The following is a 21691-nucleotide window of genomic DNA, read 5'->3' on the forward strand; positions in this document are numbered from 1 at the left end:
CTTTGGTCCCTGAGTTTACACATCGCTGTCACTTTAGTCCCCGACTCAGGATAAAATACAAAATAGTCCTTGAATGTGTATCTCTGTTATCAGTTTAGTCCCTACCGTTAAAAATTCTGTTAACTAATGATGTGTCAATCATAGGGACCAAATTGAAAGTAAGAAAATACTAATTTTTTATTAATGATAAAAACAAAAAGATGTTGTTCTTTTGGTTTAAAGTTGAAAAACCAAATAAGTTAATCATCGAAAACAAGTCGCAGCACATAACTAATCAGCCAAGACAACCGAATCACTGCAAGCACATCCGTAAGACCACTGAAGAGTCCAAAAGAAAAGGTCTAACCTGCAGAAAAAACTGAAACCATCTTTCTACCCATTCTTGACTTTTTTGTTTCTGTTATATGGATAAATAGGTAACTCTAATTGAACATTTCAAAAAGAGACACAACTTTGAAATTAAGATGTTAGCAACAAGAAAGAATTACCACTTGATGCACACACCATTTATGTTATTATTTTTTTCAATCACAAATAAGTTATTTTGAACAATATTAATCAGTAATCACTATAAGAACAGTGATTCATTTTTCCATACGGTATGAGCAGCAGGTTGATAACAAGACAGCTGATACTGATGCAATCTCATTTCTGCTCTATAGTAATTTTTAATTCAAAATTAAACACTGTCTGAAAAAAATCTAAAACTACTTTTAGATTATGTTGTTCTTTTGGGTTTAAAGATGAAGATAGAGATGGAGATGATGAATATTCTTATTTTTTTTTTATTATTAATAAAAAATAATTATTTTCATACTTTCAATTTGGTCCCTATGATTGACACATCATCAATTAACAGAATTTTTAACGGTAAGGACTAAACTGATAACAGAGATGCACATTCAGGGACTATTTTGTATTTTATCCTGAGTCGGGGACTAAAGTGACAGCGAGGTGCAAAGTCAGGGACCAAAGTGACTATTTACTCTTAAAAAAAATGATTATTCGGACTAGAGTGGTGGTGGGGCCACTAGAGCTATCTTGAGCAAATCAGCTTAAACTGCAACGACACTGCTTCTCCTTACTTCTTCTTCTTCCCAACCGTGAAAGTTTCAATTTGAAAACAAAAAACTGAAAAAGAAAGAAGAAGAAGAAGAAAAATGTTAGGGTTAGGGTGCTTAAACCTGAATCGATTATCTCATTTTCATTCTCCACCTTCTCTTCAACCTTCACGTTCTGGTCAGCTTCTTCTTCTCTTTCTATCTCATTGCTTCTTCTTCGTTTTCGTTTTCAATTTTGAATTTAATAATAATAATAATAATGTTAATTATTTTGTAGACAGATTTACTGAAAGTTGCAACTCGAAGATTCACTGCTTTATCTGTTACCAAAACTCAACATTCTTCATCATCATCATCACTCAGTTCTAAAACTCAATCATCTCCTCCTACCTTATCTATTGTAAGTCTTCATTATTCAATTCAATTCAGTTAATTAATTTACTTATTTACTACGAACTACTTCGTTAATTCGATTAATATCGGGCTCATTTGTTACGGATTATGAAAAAAAAAGTGATTTTGATGCTTAGCTATGAAGCACAAACACTCCTCGGAGTAAACGTGGTGTTAGACACGACAACACGTGTTGAGTCTCATATAGTTACACTGAATTATGAAATTTTCTCAAATTATTAGCGGTGTCGGTGTGTCAGTGTCTGTGTCGTGTCCAGTGTCCGTGGTTCATAGCTTAGTAATAATTTAGATACTATATTTTAGTGTGTTTGGTTGATTTTTGAGTGAATTGCTTATGTAAATTTGATTTTGGCTAAAAGTTAGTTGAATGTAAAGTGATTTATGGATTCTAATTAAGGTTAATGATGAGTTGAATTGATTAAGCTTCCGTTTGTTACTGATTAAAAAAAAAAGTGATTTTGATGCTTAATAATTTAGAAATTAGTTTTTCAGTGTATTTGGTTGATTGAGTGACTTGATTTTGTAAAATTGATTCTTGTTGAAAGTGATTTGAATAATAATCTAGTATAAAAATCAATTCTCAATCATCACCGATTTCTAAAACTCAATCATGTACTCCTACCTTATCTATTGTCAGTTTTATTATTCAATTTGTTCATTAATTCACTACTAATTACTTCATTAATCCAATTAATCTGATTAAGAGACTGTTTGTTACAGATTATAGAAAAGTTATTTTGATACTTAATTGATTTTTAGAAATAGTTTTTTTAGTGTGTCTTTGGTTTTGCGGTGACAAGAATATATTTTGAGTGGAATTCATTCCGGCTAATAAAGTGAGTTGAAGATAAAGTTATTTATAATTATAACCCATTTGGATTGGCCTGGTAATGTTGGCTTGAGATCTTAGAGTTTGCTCATCCTCAAGGTCTCAGGTCGATTCTCCCCATGCCAATTTGGATGGTCTAGTTTAGTTTCTTTTTAAAAAAAAAAGATAAAGTTATTTATGTTTGGATGAATTAATGTAAAAGTGATTTGACTAATTAGTTTAAGTGTAAAAATCAATTGTAGAAGCTAAAAGTTACAAATTCTAGATTCAAGTTAGAATCACTTAATTAATTCGATTTAGTGTCCGTTTGTTACGGATTATTAAAAAAATGTGGTTTCGTTGCTTAATAATTTAGAGCTTGGTTGTTAATGATTATAAAAAGAAAGTGATTTTGATACTCAATTTTAGAGTTTTTGACAAAAAGCAGAAGCTGCTTTGTGTTTGTTTACCGGAATGAAGATAACTTTTAAAAGAAAATCTATTATAAAAAAATGATTTTTTGAGAAGCTACTAATGACGTCATCTCATTTGAGGCAGTTTTTAGATATATTTTCAGATTATGATTTTTTTTGAAAATCTGTAACAAATGGATGGAAACTTTAAAAGTGATTATTTTGTTCAAGAAAAGTGATTTTTTCATGAAAAAAGTTGTAACAAACAGGCTCTTAGAATTTTTTTATTCTTTACATTAGCAAAAGCCGTTGTGTTTGTTTGTTTGAAAACACCAGTCATCAAATATGATTTTTCAAGAGAAGCTGCTCAAATCAACTTTCCATTTGAAGCAGTTTGTTTACTTAATTCGATCAAGAGTCTGTTTGTTACGGGTTATAAAAAAATTGATTTTGATGCTTGGCAATTTAGAGATTGATTTTAATTTGGTTCTGTGGTGACAGAATTGATTTTGAGTGACGTGATTATGTAAAATTGATTTTGGCTAGTCTATATTTGGTTTGATGGTTGGAGCAGTTAGAATTGATTCTAACTTTAAGCTAAGATTTGTAGCTTGTGAGTCTAAACATGATTCTTACTTTGAAATTTTTTGTTCAACTTACTTATGCATATATGTATGCAAACATTGATTTTGAGTGAATAGTTTTTGTAAAATTGATTGTGGCTAAAAGTGAGTTGAAAGTGAAACGGTTTATGGTTAGATATATTCATGTAAGAGTGAGTTGAATAATAAATTCGAGTGTAAAAATCAATTCTAGAATCAAAAGCTTCAAGATAGAATCAATTCTAGCGGCACAATCAATTTTATTCGAGGGCAACTAAACATGTCAATGGTTCCTCCAAACGTGGAATCAAACACACCAGAGATTTTTAAAAAAGATAGAAGTTGTTGTGTTTGTTTAGCAAAATGAAAATCACCTTTTGAAAAAAAACCAGTTATCGACAGTAATTTTCAAGAGAAGCTACTCAAAACAGCTTGCCAGTTGAAGAAATTTTTAGTCTTTTTGGAGTCTCATTGTTTTGAAAATCTATATCAAACAGATGAAAACTTCCAAAAGTTATGATTATTTTACATAATAAGCTGTAATAAATGGATTCTAATTTTGTTTGGTGATGTCAGTTTACGTGTTTTGAATTTGGTTATAGGACATTGATAATCCTGCTAGTGTGAAAAGACAGTTAGCACAGCTGTTTGATGTTTCTCTAAAGACAATTGTGCCTGACGAGGAAGATGTTGTGCCCTTAGTTGATGTTTGCACCGCCAAAACTGGCAGTGTAAAATTCGGTGATTATCAATGGTAAGTTCAATTTTTTGGTCACAAATATGTTTGTTGTAAGTTAAATAAGTTCTAAGGTTTTGTATTTCTATAAGCCAAAGTATTTGCATTGTACATTTGCTACTGGGCATGTGTGGAAGGTAAAGAGTTTTTTAATTGGTGCAGTAATAATGCAATGGGTATATGGTCGAAGCTCAAAGGGAAGGAAACTGGATTCAAAGGTCCCCCTGCTATTGGACAGGTATAATCGGACACATTATTTTGTTTTTCCTGCAACCCATATGTAATTGCATTTTAACTGATTACCAATGAGTTTAATGACTATGTACTGAAAGTGTAAAGCAAGTTTTACAAAAATTCTATTCATAGTTTTCCATCTTACTACAATATAAGTAAATTCTAATATGTAACCTGATGATGTTGTAAGATAGTAAAATATGATTAGATGTTTGTGTAAAACTTGTTGAGTGTATATAGTCGTTAAACTCTTTAGTCATTTTTTATTGAAATTAGGTTTTGATTTGTTGTTGTCAAATCCTAACCTGTGTTTTTTTTATTTTTAATTTCTGTAGGCCATCATTAACAATCTTCCTCCATCTGAAATGATAGATTCATGCTCTTTAGCTGGTCCGGGATTTGTTAATGTTGTCTTGTCAAAGCATTGGATAGCTCAGGTGATTGCATTTTCTATCGTATAATTCTACTTTAGAAAGTCTGATATACACGAATTTTATGATTTTTACTTGCGTTTTGATTATCGAGCTTATTCAAGCCCTCTGTTCATGTTTAATGAAAAAAAAAAAAAAAAAATCCTACTGCAGAGCGTACAAAGGATGCTAAATGATGGTATTGATACCTGGGCACCTCGACTTCCAATCAGGAGGGCTATGGTTGATTTTTCCTCTCCTAATATAGCAAAGGAAATGCATGTTGGTCACCTTAGATCTACCATAATTGGAGACACATTAGCCCGTATGCTTGAATTTTCACGTGTGGAACTTGTTACCCGTCGAAATCATGTTGGTGACTGGGGAACACAGGTAGATTTAATTTCTGAAACTCTGCTATTTTTGTGCTACTTGTTTGAATATAGTGTATGTTTAATCTGGAGATAAATTATTTATGCCAATTATCGGGGCTGGATCTTTGCTATACACTGTAAAAGCTAGGCTTCTTCATATATCTCTTGGCTTTGGGTGATTCATTATTGCATTTACATTAGTTGCACGGGAACTAATTACGTAGGGATGGTGGCTGATGTAAGTTGAGTTTCTAACTGTTTTCTTGATAAAGAACATGCATTACATTCCTCCTAATTAAATGTAGTTATAGTGTGTGCTCTGTGTTAAACAGTTGATGTCCTAAGACAGTGCTCTCTTCCCCTTAAATATAATATTTTAGTTATCAAAATAATCAATTAATTCAGTTAGTCACTAAATTAGTAATGGCCATTGATTTTTCGCTGGGATAGTCTAATGAGATATCTGCTGGAACTCTAAAACATTTTACTAGGAAAGTTCTCATTTTTGGTATTGGCACCATAGAGCTCAAAGTCCATGCATTTGTTTTGCAGTTTGGGATGCTGATCGAATACCTTTTTGAAAAATTTCCAAACCAAGAAGATGTTAGTGAAACAGCCATCGGAGATCTTCAGGTGAGAACATACATTGAACTTACTTCTAGTTAATCTTATTCAGGTGTTTAATCATATATTATTTTATTGGCATTTTTTTGGTTCGGATAGAAGCGACATAACTTTGAGTTCATTGTACCACATGCTCATGCTCACTCTAGTTCTAATTCTTACTGAATACATTTCAAAAAGGGAAGTAAAAACAGTTCCAAGCTATCCAGAAGTGACTTAACCCTTGCTTGGAAATATAAGCTGCTATCACATGACCAATGGCATATAAACGATTGGTTTTCTATGCATGCAGTGTTCAATATAGTCGTTTTATGCTTTGTTTGTATTGTATACTTGTATTGTCACGTTTTCCCCCTTAAGTACAAAGAAATTAAGGACTGACATCGGAAAAAACGATTTCGGTTATGTTTGATAAAAAATGTTGATCCTTGTCAATTCTTATAAATGAACCTCCAGCATTGAAATGACAATGTTTATAGGTCTCTGAGGGATACATTCTCATTAATTGTCATTTGTCACTTATTTTTTCGCCTTTTGGTTTTTGTCTCTTAAATATATTTCCTCCGGAAAAGTGATTTAGTATAAGCGATATTGAAACTGACATGAGTTGCTACATTTTTTAGGCATTCTATAAGGCATCTAAAGTGAGGTTTGATGATGATCCCGAATTTAAGCTGAGGGCACAACAGGCAGTGGTTCTGCTCCAGGTATAGCCCGAGTTTACCCCCTACTCATGAGATATCGGGAAACTTAATTTTGACTTGTAGTATGCATTAATTTTTATCTCAGAGTGGGGATACCAGGTATCGCAAGGCATGGCAACAAATTTGTGATATTAGTAGGGCTGAGTTTGACAAGGTCTATCAACGTCTTGGAGTTCAACTGGAGGAAATGGTAAGGGTTCTAGTTTTGTGTTTTTCATTATCTGTGGATTTTATCCATGATGTCTATGTTTTGTACCTTCCTGGAGGAATTTTTGAACTGTTTTAGTACCATGCGTTATCAGATTATTATGAATTCTATACATGCTTGGTATTAGTTTGGTTTATTATAAATTCTGACAGTTGCTTTGCTTTTTAAATTTATCACGTGGCTTAGATACTCCCATTTAACCAAAACCTACCGTATTATGACCAAAGTTTGATTGGTTTCTGTAAATTAGTCTCAGGAACTTGCGTTATCTCTCTCTCTCCCCCCCCCCAATAACTTGACCAATAACTGTTTTTTGTTGGAGTTACATTCGCAAATGAGATAAAAATAAGGATTTCGTTTGAAACACAATTCCACTAATGCTTTACAGCGTTTGCAATGAAAATTATCATTATTGTGGATGAAGGGACATTGCTTTTTACTGACTATCATTAATGTCATGATGTGCGATTAGTGCATCACTAAATTTATGTTGCAGTAATTGCAGATGTTTCTTACTTCAATCAGTGATTTTGACAATTTTTTTACAGCATACTGAATGATATGTTTGACCACAGGGAGAGAGCTTCTATAATCCATATATCCCCGGGGTTATTGAGAAGCTGGATAAATTAGGATTGGTGGAAGATAGTGATGGTGCTCGTGTGATATATGTTGAGGGTGTTAATATACCAATTATTGCTGTGAAAAGAGATGGTGGCTACAACTATTTTTCAACCGATCTCGCATCGCTTTGGTTAGTTTTCTTCTTACAGTTTTTTTGCACATATTTTTGAGTGATCAAACTTTGTTATTAATTATTATATGCCAATTTTTTTATTTTTTTTTATTTTTTATTTTTATCTTGAATGTCTCAATATTCTTCCCTGTAAATTTTTGGTATGCCTATTTCTATTTTTCTATTATTATATGAGAATAGAACATGAAATATATTGACTTAGGAAAATAAACTGTTTTGTTTATCTGAGCTATTTGAACCGTGTAGGTATCGTCTAAATAAAGAAAAACTCGAGTGGATTGTATATGTTACTGATATTGGGCAACAGCAACACTTTGATATGCTATATAAGGTATATCTCAAGTCATGATTTTCATGGTATATTATGGTTACCACATTATATTGTTGTTGTCACTATCCTTTTTACTTGCTTTACCCTGTAGTGAGTTGTCCTTGATAAGTTGTTATCAACTTCTATGGGTTTTGCTGATATCACCCTTAAATAATAGTTATCTGTTTAAGCACTTTTATTGGATCAGTCGTTTCATTTGCTTTGCTTTTTTTGAAAGAGAATAATCACCGACTAGTGCTACTGCTAATATTTCAATGAGTTAAAATGGCTGAGTTCTCCTTTGATTTTCTTTCAGGCCTTTAGGCGTGCAGGTTGGCTTCCACGGAATGAGAACGCGTATCCAAAATGTACCCATATAGGTTTTGGTCTTGTTCTTGGGAATGACGGAAAACGATTTAGGAGTCGGAGCAGTGAGGTTGTTCGTTTGGTTGATTTGCTTGATGAAGCTAAAAGGCGCTGTAAAACTGCCCTTCTTGAACGTGGTAATGTACAAGTTGTTTCTGCTTGATCAAGATCTATGAGTGACTGTGCCTATTTTATTTTCCTTTGGTGAAGTTTTAGTGTCTAGACATCGGAAAGGTAACATTCCATATTCTATATTCTTCTAGATACAACTAATGATTGGTCTGAGGAGGAGATTGAGAAAACATCAGAGGCAATTGGTTACGGGGCTGTTAAGTAAGCTTCTTTAACTTTAAGCCTTTTTCATTTTCCTGCTTTAAAGCAAAATCAACATCCTGTAATGGAAGTCTTCACAATCATGTCACTTGCAATTTCTAAATGACTCCTAGGCTTATAGTCTCCTATGTTCGTTCTTTTGATTTGTGTTTACAGGTATGCTGACTTGAAGATCAACAGATTAACGAATTACAAGTTCGATTTTGATCAGATGCTTAGTGATAAGGTAAGGTGGCATTCACTACATACAAATTGAGAGTTGGCTTGTGAACTTACAGTAAAGAAGCCGGTAGATTTAGTAGCCTTTTTTTTTGGGCCCTGTCCCACTATATTTGAACCCTTTGAAGTATAGGATAACTTTTGATAACAATGGACTGAAAATATCACTATTCTAAATTTTGATTAAATACTACAGATTCACTTAATTCTAACAAATACCATCATATGGATAGCAAACCATTTATTTGTGGAAATCCGCTCCTTTGATTTTGTTTTCAGTGGTTATCACTTGCATTCAATTTTTAAAAGTGCAATTGATTGGAATTAAAAACCAATTGGAATGAACAATGAAATTGGTTTTGTATTTCTGTCAAGAGAGGAATAATTCCTCAATTACAAATACTGAAGTAGTTTTAGCAAAGGGAATTAAGTGAATGATGGATAGAGCAAATCTTCTTACAAGATATCAGAAAAGAAAAATGTACGAGTCTAAGGAAACCCCCTGCTGAGAGAGAGTCGTTCCTTACTCAGCTAAATTGCTCATGAAAACCTTATGAAAATTTCTTTCCAAACAGCTTAGAAGATTTGGTTTGAAGCTCCTGTAGCAATTGATGAACCATTTCTTCATCCCCAACAAAACTAAAAGATCTGAAGTTATTTATGTCTCACCTTCCTAAGTTTATTGTGTAACAGGGGAATACAGCAGTTTATTTGCTCTACGCACATGCTAGGATTTGTTCTATTATCAGGAAATCAGGTAAAGACATTGAAGAAGTAAAGAAGGTAAGTTTATTTTTCTTCCTGATTTGATGACCTACCATATCTATTATAACTTGAGATTTGATGACCTACCATATCTATTATAACTTGATTTATTTGTTTTTGTATTATATGCTTAATTTTACAATCAATATAAGATACAATACTATTACTTGTGCCTAGTTTAGATCCTATGTGGTTGATTCGATACAAGTCAATTCAGCATCCATCTATTACAACTGTGATATGGCTCAGTATATCATGTGTATACATATTTAGTTATGTTCAGATGAAATCAAGTTGGCATATTTCTTACTGTGTATTTTATGTCCGTCATCTTTGTTGCGACAGAATGGGGTTATTGTTTTGGATCATGAATCTGAGCGTTTATTGGGGCTTCATATACTACAATTTCCTGAGGTAGGATACATTTATAGTTTATGTTGTTTTTGAGCTTTAGACTCTGCATACTACTTATAATATTTATGCGTTCCATTTTCTTTAAACAGGAGTCTTGATATATCATTATTAAAGCGGACAGGCATTTTTGCATAATATTTTATAATCCAAAAAGAGACTCTCGCTCACATACGGCTTTGTGTATTGTTTAATTTTTCAGGTGTTTGAGGAGGCATGCAGCAATTTATTGCCTAATGTGTTGTGTGATTACCTCTATACCTTGGCAGAAATTTTTACGAAAAAGTTCTATTCTAATTGTCAGGTATACTTCTGAAGCAGTCATCATATGCTATATATTCATATTTATATGGCTTTTATATTCCTATTTCCCAGTGACGAGGTTTGCATAAAGCTGCCAAATAGAATACTTGTTGTATTATTTACTGTGCAACATGTTAAAGATAAATACTATACATCTTATTGGTCATTGTTTTGTAAAGTACTTGTTAAATCTCTAAATCCACTAAATATTCTTAAATTTTACTTTCAATGTCATTACACAATCTAATGTCCTATTTAAGATGCTGTCAAGGTACGATTTTTAGATTCAAGCCTTTTGATTCAACTTCTTTACCTTTGGCAGGTTGTAGGATCGCCTGAGGAAACTAGTAGACTTTTGCTATGCGAAGCAACTGCAATTGTGATGAAAAAGTGCTTTTATCTCCTTGGAATTGAACCTGTTTACAAATTATAACCCATCTGAAGGAGTTCAAATGATTTTTTTTTTCATAGGATTATTATTATTTTTTTATAAAAACACTTCCAAAATGAAAATTTGTTTTGGCAAATTATCTCATCTTTTTGTTTATTGTATTTGTATGAGGTGTAAGAAGGAAAGTTGTAATTTTTTATAGCATTGTTGCTGGAAACTAATAAGGTTCTCAAATTCATTTCTTTGTTACAAGAGTCATGTATATTCTGCTTAACTTGTGTTCTAATGGACTAGGCAAAAATGAAAATGTACTTCTGCTTAACTTGTGTTCTAATGGACTAGGCAAAAATGAAAATGTACAAATCATTACACACTCTCAATTTAAGTATAAAAGGACAGTTGTTAAAAGGTTTAGGATTTATGTCGATTCTTTGAGCTGGTGAATTTCATTTGATGTTTGTATGTTTGTTCTTTTTCAATAACCATCACCATATTTTCATTCATGATTTTAGTGTATACTTTGTATCATGGTAAGCTTGCAAATCACTGTGATGAGCCACCTTTATAGCAAACATTCTGAGTGAGATTGTCAAGATTAATGTTGTTAGAACGATTATACTCCATCCGATCCGGTCCTAAGTATAAGAAGAAGAAAAATACCTTTTTTAAGTTCATCGAATAATTGATGTATATAGTCTATAATATAGATTAAACACATCGGTTATTCAATGAACCTGAATTTTCTTTCTTATATTTAGGATCAGATGGAGTATTAAATACCGTCCATTCTGACATGTCGCAATGCATATACGATGATTTCAGATTTATATGACCATTATTGCAGGTCTTTTTCCCAATTCATCTTTTATCTCCACCATGTGCCCATCATCTCTTCATTCCCTTTGTCCCTTACTCTTGTCTTCTTCTGTTGCAATGTATTGTATAGCATGAGACATGAGAGGATCCAAATACTCTTGATTAATGCCTGGATATTGCTCTAGCAAGATCACGAATAACCAATTTTAGTACTTTTCTTCGTTGACTTATGTATAGTTAAAAATTGTGATTGCGGCTACCGACTGAGTTTTCTGTGATTACGGCTATTTGTGATCACTACGACACAAATTGCGACTAATGTAGTTGTGAAATACTTTTATGCTCGCACTAAATATATATTTTCTATATATATAAATTATTAGATTTCTTTATATATTTTATTTATACTTTAAGCTAATCTATATTTAAAATTTTGTTGAAGCTAAAAGTAAAAGTATGATGACTGCAAGTTGTACTCAAATTTTCTTACTCTATGCAGACAAAAATGGTTATGTGCTTAATTGAAGTCAAATGATGATGTATTTGCAAAAAACAACAAGAGCTTATTTTATTTGTCAAATTTTGCTTCCACAGAACATGATTCAGTTCTATTTATTAATTGATATAATTTGAATATGAAACTTGAAGGAATCAAAAAATGGTTCGAATCCTTTTGCATATCCAGGTCAGTTCTGCTCACACTCACACGTTGAACAAATTTTTCAAATATAAGATAAGGGATAACTAGTGACAAGTGTGGCAGACAAGGGATAATGTCACAAATTCACAATAAAAATCCATATTGATTTATTTGAACTTATCTACTAGCATAAGTACTTGTGAGAGCCTATTTTTGGATTGAATTATTTGAACTTAACTATCGACATAAAAACTTTTGTGTCTGTTTGGAAGAGCTTATGAAAACAACTTATGTTATGTCTATAAGTTGTTTTCAACTTCTAGTTTATATGAAAATTTATGAAAACAACTTATGTTGTATCTATAAGATAACTTGTTTTTAGCTTTTAGTTTATATGAAAATCATTTGCGATTATTTTTCCTTTTATTATAGAAGTAACTTATGTATAAGTACTTGCATGATAAACACTTATACTATAAGTATTTAATTAAATTGCTTATCCAAAAAGAGTCTTGATATTGAACCAATTACTAATATGGCTTTAACTCAAAGTAAGCTGAAGTTGTGAGATTAAAAAAAAACTCTGATTTTGTACACGAAACCTATGAAGCACAAACACGACACTAACACATTAACACTGATACAATTTTGTAAAAGTGACATAATTCAAAGTAGTCACTTGCATCAGTATCGTGTCGATTTCAAGACACATGTCAGATACATAACATGTCTTCGATTAGAAGTGTCGGTTCTATCAAGCCTTAAACAAACTATGTCTAATTAATTGAATTTCAGAAGTTCTTGTGTACAACAATTGAAGGTCTAGAACGTTCTAATAAACTCCCTCTTTTGCCTAATAAAGATGAACTTAAGGGCCCTCTTGAAGCTTTTTTTGATATTGTAGCCTTTGGACTATACCATATTCTATGATTATCTAAACCTCCTCCGTAACTTCTACATGACTTCATTCTTTTGTTGTAAGATATGCTTTTCTTTGGAAGATCTTCTATGTTTTGTACCTCAGCTAAAGAAGTGAAAGATTGAGCCTTCCCTTGATAAAACATGGACAACCCTCTCCTGCAAAAGTCATAAACTAATTAATACAAAAACTCATACCAATTCACTACATCTAAAAATTAAAAATTAAAGAACATCGATTTTTTTTTTTTTTGAAGGAAAAAGAACATCGATTATATCAATCTATCTACGACTCTACATATTTATCCAGATCTATGAAGCACAAAAACAAACACACTTACAATACTGACACATCAACACCAATAATAATTTTAAAAAATTAAATATTTAAATACAAGTGTATGTGTTTGTGTCGTGTCAAACCTATATAGCAATTTTCTTTTGACAAAAATGGCTATCTATATTTGAGTCTTTGGTTACAATTTTCAACTATAAAAAGTAAAATAAAAGAACCTTGTATAACTATAATTCCTTTTACCTATTTATTAGTTTATTGTATACGTTGAAATAGCTTTTGCATCTCAATAATTATAGAAACTATAGTATGATTTCTTTACATAATCGAAGAATCATAATTGAGTTTGATTCTTCGGTTATGAAAAAAAAATCAAAGAATCATAAATTTATTTTGATTAACAAGATCATGCAAACCAAAAACTAATCTAAACTAGGCATACATATTTGTCAACTTAGGTGGACACATACATAAATAAATAGATAGATATATATATATAGTAGTGACATTTTTTTTTGAATAAAACTTATAAAAATGAAGGATGAAATTGCATACTTTATAGGAAGATTGTTCATGAGCTCTGAGTAATCACATAATGATCCATTTGAATGTGATGATGAAGAAGAAGAAGAAGAATCAGCATCCTCAGTCAAATCTGATGAACAAGAACACAGAGAATTATTTGAATCTTCAGAGAATGTTCCAATGGATGTTGTTGAATCACTATTACTTTCCTTAACAATCCACTTCATGTTTCTTGCACTATCATCACCCATTATTCCCTTCACATTCATTTCAAGAAATATTTTTTTTGTGCTAAGAAAGAAATGTAACAAACCTTGAAAACACGTTATGTTGTATTTATGAAAATATGTTGAAGCTTATATATAAGAAATATTGGATTGGATAACATTGACCAATTATATCCTAGATTGTATTATAAATTTTTGTCACTATCCGATAATGTTATATATGGTGGGAAATGCATGGGTCGTATGAGACAACTAGGATAAAAGATAAGATCTAAATTTGAACACATCTATATCCATATGTTATTTGAGTCACCTCCTTAATTAACATATTTTAATTTTGGGAGGGTGAAGCTAAGGTCCACATCTACCCAACTTTGTTTCATAAAGGCACGACAGCTTGGTATATGATACATTCCTATCTTTTTAATGCACCATTATCTATGACAACGTATATATCTAATAGTATGTAAATACAAAATTAAGGAAACAATTAAATTACTCCCTCTTGATATTATATAATATATAATATATCTATATATATGTTATACATTGTTTATTTTCAAATTATTTGTTATACAATGTTTATTTTCAAATTATTTGTTAACTTTATCTTATATATTAGTAAAGTAGTTGAAAGTATACGGTGTACAAATAATGTACAAAGATCCTTTAAAAAAGAATAATGTACAAAGATATTTTAGTTTTATTATATTCTTTTAAGGAAGTTTTAATATATTGTTTTGCATTAAAAAGTGGTATACGTATTTTTGGGTAGACATATACATTTTTTTTTTTTTGGAAATTCTTATTTACCCATCAATAAAAGGTGAGTAGAAATTATCAATCTAGGTTGTTATAAGTGTTGAGTTTAAACTCCGACCACTGCATTTCAATGTCATGAGCTACCAACTAAACTACATATTTTATCATTTTTTATATTCAGATTTTTGTTTAAAAGATTTATTAGAATTAAATTAACAACTCATTTTATGTGTCAAATAACAACTCTCAATACATAATATGAGACTTGGGGCTAATTGGAATATCAAATCGTTGAATTCAAGTTTGAGTGATTAGTCGCACACTGATCATAAATGAGATAAATATTAGATATATATAAAAGAGATGAGTCATATATTTATTGTTTTAAGAATAATATTAATAACATTCATTTTAACAAACTATTTTTAATACTCATTTTTTTATTGAGTGGAATATATACGAGTCCGATCACTTTACGTGATGGTTATTTCTAAAGTGGTGGAATTTAGTGTATTTCATCAAATGAAAAAGAAAATGTTAAAAAAATATTAGAATGAATGTTACTATCATTATATTTTAGGCGAAGATGTTACGTTTATCTCTCTTCTACAGTTCTACTTGTGGAATATTAACTTGTTAGTTTTGACACACCCCTTCCCCCAACCCCCAACCCCAAACTCTTCAACAGGAAGAAGAGGAGTTACTCTAAATCATTATTTTTTGACGGTTTCATGCAAAAAAATATTTTGCAAGAACTTATATTTCATGCAACATGCTCAACATTTAATACTTTGTATGATAAAATCCAAATTCTCCACTAGACATCGCCTTGCATATATACTAGCACTCTAGCAGCTAGGAGAGTGAATTTTACTCAACTTCCATATACAACTTTGGATCATTTCCATCCAATGGCTAGTATTATCTTGGTCCAAGTTGGACCAATCTATGTCTCCTTTGTCAAACAAAAGAGCAAAGAAGAACATTATGTCTCCATTAATCACGCATCTCATCACTGTTAATGGTCATATAACGACCAAACCTATTCTTCATCTCTAAAATAAAGACCACTTGAGCTTTGTCACAAATTTTTAACTTAAAAGAGATTAGGATTATTAAAATCATTTAAAATCCTTTCCATATAAAAGAAATCATTAAATTAGTGTGATCTGAGTGATAAGCAGCTCATATAATATAAATACGTGATCATATATTTGATCTTGTTTATTATAAAAAAAAAAAATCACTATTTAAGAACAGAAGTTCTATATATTGTAATTAATTGCAACACAAGTTCTTTTGTTATTTAGAATGAGGTGGATTTGGATAAGAAGATTGACTTGGACTCAAAAGTCATGAAGGGTTGGTGTTTCAATATACGTACGTGGAGAATAAGAGTGCCACTCACTCATGCATATATAGTTTTATTCTTTGAGTCAAACACACAAAATGTTTATTCTTTTTTATTTTTTCGTATATTTTTTTTTTCTAATCTTTTAAATGATAATTTTCAGAAAAGAGAGAGAAAGTTCAATAAAAGAGCACGGATTTTTTAGAGACCAAAAGCAAAAATTATCCTATTTTGATATTAAAAACATTAACAGCCTACATAATTCATTTATTTTTTGTAAGGTTGAACCTCTTACACCAACATTACCTTTGTTCAAGTGGAAAATACCTATTTAAGAAACTATCAAATTACTCTATTTAAAATGAAATATAAACATAAATAGTAGTTGAAAAATTGTTTTATTTTGAATCGGTATATTATAATATAATATGTATCTCGAATTTTTTGTCATTTTATAATACTGATATAATATTTATTTATTCTTTTATTAACTCTACTCTAGTTGAAAATATGTGGTGTAACCAAGAACAGTTGAATGATATGATCATAAATGACCTCTTTCGACTTAACTAGATGTCTTGAGTTCGAATCCAAGTTTTGAGACTTAGGGTATTTGGAATTTATAAACGTTGAATTTAAGTATGAATCTCAAGAATGATTGTTCACATTTCTTATATACTTAAACTCAACTTTTCTTGAGTTCGAACTTATGTTGAGAGTGGAAAAAGTTTTTCTCTTTGCTAGTACATTGTAGTTTTTTCGCATGATTTTTAGTAGGGCATCCTGATTATTAAAAAGAAAAGAAAAGAGAGAGCTTCTTTTCTATTCCACATTTATTTCGTATCGATAAATTAAAAAAAAAAAACTTTTTCTTTTGTTCTCCAAATGGATAAATTCCGACAAAAATGATGTTTTTCATTGTTAAAAAACGGATGAGTGTAGTCTTTAAGAAATCAATTAGGAAGATAAAAGTAACTCTAAAAAAAGAGACAGAATAGATGGATTTTGATTTCCACAATCTCGTTTATTTTCTTGACTAAATTTGCAAATTAATAAGCTTCCATATTTGTTAGTGTAACTTGTACACGATAAACACTAAACTATTATTTTCTTAGTCTCTAGGATCTCATTTGGATTGACGAGTTCTTTAAGTCTTTCTCTCTCCTTTTCCAAAGCTCATTCTCATTCTCATATAGTTGAATATTATGTCTCGTTTGTCAAAATAAAGAAAAAAGAACATTATGTCTCCGTTAATCATGCATGTTTGTTTATCAAACCTATTCTTCATATCTAAAATAAAGAACACTTGAGCTTTGTCACAAATTTCTAACATAAAAGATAATACGATTATTATTAAAAATCCCTCCATATTATCAATTTATTAAAGAAATCGTTAAATGAGTGTTATCTGAACGATAAGCATCTCATATAAAATATGAATATTTGATCATATATTTGATCTTGTTTCTTATAAAAATTCATTGTTTAAGAACAGAAGTTCTATTGTTAAAATGCAACACATGTTCTTTTGTTATTTAGAATGAGGTGGATTTGTACAAGTTGGGTATAAGGATAAGAAGATTGACTTGGACTCACAAGTCATGAAGGGTCAGGTATTAGAGTATTATGTGGAGAATAAGAGTGCCACTCACTCACATGGGTATATCGTTTTATTTTGGATTACAATAACGAGGCAATTTCTTCCTTCAAAAAAAAAAAAATAACGAGGCAATTTCTTGAGTCAAACACACAACAAAAAGTTTTTTCCTTATTATTTTTTCATATACTTTATATAATATTTAAAATGATAATTTTCATAAAAGAGAGGCAAAATCCATCAAATGAGAGGCGAAAAGAGCATTTAGGGGGAATTAATTGTGATTAATTTACGAATGGAAAATGTTTGATGGACACCCATCCATCAATTCTACATTCAGGATAAAGCTCATATTTACACCCTCTAAGGATCAAAATAAGGAGCGAAGTGTGAATTTAGGTCCCATAAAAAATGTAGAATAAATGGATCAGAGATGTAGAATGAATGAATGAGGTGTTTGAAGGTGAGAAAAACACAAGAAGGGGGGTTGAATTGTGTTTTGAAAAATTCTTCGTTTCTCCTAAAAACTGAACACACTGATCAGAAGCTAAGTGAGACAGCTTCTGAAGTGATGATCAGAATCTAAATGCAGCGGAATAAAACAGAGAGAGAGAAGAAGAACGACACAAAGCAAATATACTGGTTCCTTCCACAATCCGGAAGTAGTCAAGTCCCCCTTGCACTTCCAAGGAGATTTCACTAAGAGTAATATCTGATTACAATTGCTCAAGCACACAAGCAAGAGACTTCCTTTGCTCAAGCACACAAGCTAGAGACTTCCTTTGCTCAAGAACACAATCAAGAGACTTCCTGCTCAAGCACAACTGCAAGAGACTTCCTAACTAAACAAAATTACACAGAAAATTGTTTAAGGTTGAACACTTGATATACAATCAGAGGTGCTCACAGTATAAATCAGATACAGACTCAATGGACTTAAGAATTTCTAAGATATGACTTTGAGACACAGAAATTCTAAGTGAATGCAGAACAATTTCAGCAGAGGTTTGACACTTGTAAAAATGTTGTGAGTCTTTCGTTCAGCGTTCTTGCATTACCAAAACTCTAAGTCTTCACTCCTTTATATAGAGGTGTGAAAGAGACGTTGTGAAATTGCCAGCACACCAAAGAGTCGTGGTTGAAGCTTGATCTTTCACCAATGATATTTTGCCTGATTTGGTTGTTGTCCTATGAAGAACAAATTTGAAATCCATTCCTTATCCAAAGGAACATCTTTGCAGGCGAAGCCGTATTCTGAAGCTGTTTTCTTGTCTTGTAGCGTGGACACAAAACAGAGTAGTGGAGAAGGTGGTTGTACTGTTCGTACAGAGGTACAATGTCAACGCTTTCGTCCAAAATTGCAAGCACATGCCTTCAAACACCTTTGAAGTGACCGTTGCAATGTTCCACTAGTTTTCTGCTATGTTTTCGAATCCAATAGACAGCTTTTGCAATGTAGATTCTTCAATCTTTGAATCTTTTGCAAATCCAGTTGATCTTCAGCTTCTGGTGAAATGACTTCTGATGAGGCAGCTTCTGATGATGCAGCTTCTGCAGGTGCAGCTTCTGATGATGCAGCTTCTGATAATGTGGCTTCTGGACCTCTTGTCTTCAGGAGCACTATTCTTCAGGAGCACTATTTCTTCAGGAGCAGCTTGACTTCAGGAGCGCTTTTACTTTCAGGAGCGTATTGCCTTCAGAATCATCTATGCTTCATTTTCTTTTGCTCTTTATTTGCTCATTCAGAACCAATTAATGAAGTAACTTTTTAACTGTGGTCCTGTACACTTGAACAAATATTAGCTAGTCCAATTTACAATTTTTAATACCTTGTTATCATCAAAACTCTTTGAGGTTCATTGTTAAACACATTTTGTTCCAACAGTGTTCACCAAACATTAACTTTTATGAAGATAGAGACATGAAACTTGTGATATTTTTCAGAGATCAAAAACAAAAAAAATATCCTATTTTGAGATTAAAAATATTAACAACCTATTTTATTCAAGGTTCAACCTCCTACACCAACATTACTTTTGTTCGAATGGAATTAAATCCTTTAAGCAAGGTCACAAATTTCAACTTTGTAGATGAAAAAAAAAATATAGCTCTATTTGTAATAAAAAAAAACGTATATCTCCTCTTTCTAAAAAGTCACACATGTTTTACAAAGTGTACTTTTCAACCACATATTTTTCTCTCACTCATTAGTGACCTTCCAAACAACACAATGTTTAGGTTTTATTTTATGTGCCCCAAGTCATGTTAAAGATGAGGAAAGTTCCTACTAAATAATGTCTATGAAAAATCTTATTCATGACTTGTATGATCATGACTCTATCTCAATCTATTGCTTCAATTTTCAAAAGACTATCACCCACAGATTCAATGGGAATGTTTGGTCCCATCACTTCCTGTTCTCTTTATTCCTACAAGATAATAACACTACTCATCACATCAATTATCCTTTGCAACATTAGCCAATTAAATTCAATTTGTACTTAAATTAAATGAATAATCACTCCACATGACCTAAATTAGTAGCTGATTTTTGTTTAAATTTGATCATTTTGGTTCTAAAGAAAAAAAGTTTAATGTATACCAAAAAAGAGTCTAATTATATTTCACTATTTTGTTACGGTGTTATCTTGTTTAAAGAATTAATTGCATATGAATGAGTGGTTATGTGAATGAAATTCCTTACACTGTCAATGTTTTAAAAAACTACTGAATTGATCTTATATGACCATTTTATTGAATACATGAAAGAAAAGGTCTGCCGTGAGCCTATCACTTCAAATAGGTTGTGAAGTCAAGATTTCAACTAGTTGACTACCGAAAAACCAAAAAATGAAACATTAAAGAACTCACGTAGGTTGATTTGATGGTATAGGTTTGAGACATTGTAGTGAGTTTATCTTAAAGTCTCAAGCTCAAATTTTCCCATACTGTGAGTTTCCATAAACTAGTCTATACAGAACTTGCTCTAATATTAAATGAACGTTTTGATAGTGGAAAGTGAAATTGGTCTCTCAAACTAACGATCCTTAGGTTAGATATTAGGTTTAAAAAAAAAACACAAAGTGAATATAATAAAAATGTCAAAGAAGCGGGATAGTGCAGACTGTAGATGATTGGATTTTTCTATCTAATGAATAGCCTTACATTATGATATATAGTGTCTATTGAATAACTTAACCAAACTTTAGAAGTGTTTTAGCAGCAGATAAGAAAAGAGTCTTCATAAAGGTAAATTTCTAACATCTGAAGTACAACACACAAATCCGATAATAATGATTAAGACAATGTAAGTGATTAAAAGTAATCACATGTATCGGTGTCGATCACCAACACATGTTGAACAACAAACACACTTTCAATCCAAAATGTCAATGTTGTATAGAGTTCTAATTCAAATTGCTTCATATTCTTGATACTTGCTAACCTCCAAGCTAAAAGTATAATCTTGTTGTAAATAGTGTATATTTTGAAAAATGGGAACTATTTTCATGATTTTAATAAAATAGGAGGATCAAAAGTGCAATTAAGTCTAAAAAAATACATGTATAAAAAAAATAATAGGGTAAAATCATCCACTTTTATAAATCATTTTTTAAAAAATGTAGAAGATTCTTAAAGATAACATGAAATGCAAAAAACAAAGAAATATATTATGTTAATTCTACGAAATATATTATATTTTAAAAACTTAAGAGTTAAATAAATTTTCCAACCTTAAAAATATAGCGAATTTTGATTTTAGTCACTAAAATATAAACAGAGTGTTTTCACTATACCAAAATTTTATGTTTCGATTTTAGCTTTTAATGTACATAATTTTAAATTTTTCTTTTTTTTGACAAAATTTTAAATTTTTCTTGATATAGACATAATAATATTGACATTCACGTATTGGACATAAATTATATACATCTTGAATATAAAAAGTTTATAATTTGACCTAAATATGAATATAAATAAACCAGTCATACGCGACAAAAAATATGGAACGAATTTTTGTGAGGATGAGAACATCCCATTTTGTGCATAAGGAATTAATCATTTAACTAAATAATTTTAGTAAAATAAACTTCGAAAAGCATCTATGCAGCTAAGG

The 21691-nt window shown here is 31.1% G+C and overlaps 2 protein-coding genes across 5 annotated transcripts; one reads left to right on the forward strand and one right to left on the reverse strand.

The window, feature by feature from the left end:
• The first annotated feature begins 1070 nt into the window (after positions 1 to 1070).
• Positions 1071 to 10717, forward strand: LOC146918574 (arginine--tRNA ligase, chloroplastic/mitochondrial-like). 4 transcript variants are annotated; one of them, XR_015016272.1, is made up of 18 exons: positions 1071 to 1239; positions 1343 to 1461; positions 3901 to 4052; positions 4197 to 4272; positions 4604 to 4705; positions 4853 to 5071; positions 5605 to 5685; positions 6300 to 6383; positions 6466 to 6570; positions 7164 to 7342; positions 7592 to 7676; positions 7972 to 8158; positions 8285 to 8354; positions 8511 to 8580; positions 9267 to 9330; positions 9684 to 9752; positions 9952 to 10053; positions 10375 to 10717. XR_015016272.1 is itself a non-coding variant. In XM_085720229.1 (18 exons), the coding sequence occupies exons 4-18, from the start codon at positions 4207 to 4209 to the stop codon at positions 10483 to 10485; spliced, it is 1620 nt and encodes a 539-aa protein (XP_085576355.1). In that variant the 5' UTR covers positions 1071 to 1239; positions 1339 to 1461; positions 3901 to 4052; positions 4197 to 4206; the 3' UTR covers positions 10486 to 10717. The 4 variants fall into 4 exon arrangements, 3 of the variants coding, with proteins under 3 accessions (XP_085576355.1, XP_085576354.1, XP_085576356.1); XM_085720229.1 differs by having other exon boundaries at positions 1339 to 1461; positions 9267 to 9356; XM_085720228.1 differs by having other exon boundaries at positions 9267 to 9356.
• Positions 10718 to 12545: 1828 nt separating this feature from the next.
• Positions 12546 to 13971, reverse strand: LOC146918575 (protein OXIDATIVE STRESS 3-like). Its single transcript, XM_085720231.1, has 2 exons — positions 13668 to 13971; positions 12546 to 12976 (listed from the first exon to the last, which is right to left on the reverse strand). The coding sequence occupies exons 1-2, from the start codon at positions 13904 to 13906 to the stop codon at positions 12691 to 12693; spliced, it is 525 nt and encodes a 174-aa protein (XP_085576357.1). The 5' UTR covers positions 13907 to 13971; the 3' UTR covers positions 12546 to 12690.
• Positions 13972 to 21691: the final 7720 nt, after the last annotated feature.

This window comes from Medicago sativa, chromosome 6 (genome assembly GCF_051527215.1).
Source record: "Medicago sativa cultivar Bolivia chromosome 6, Bolivia_mono, whole genome shotgun sequence".
NCBI classification, from domain to species: Eukaryota; Viridiplantae; Streptophyta; class Magnoliopsida; order Fabales; family Fabaceae; genus Medicago; species Medicago sativa.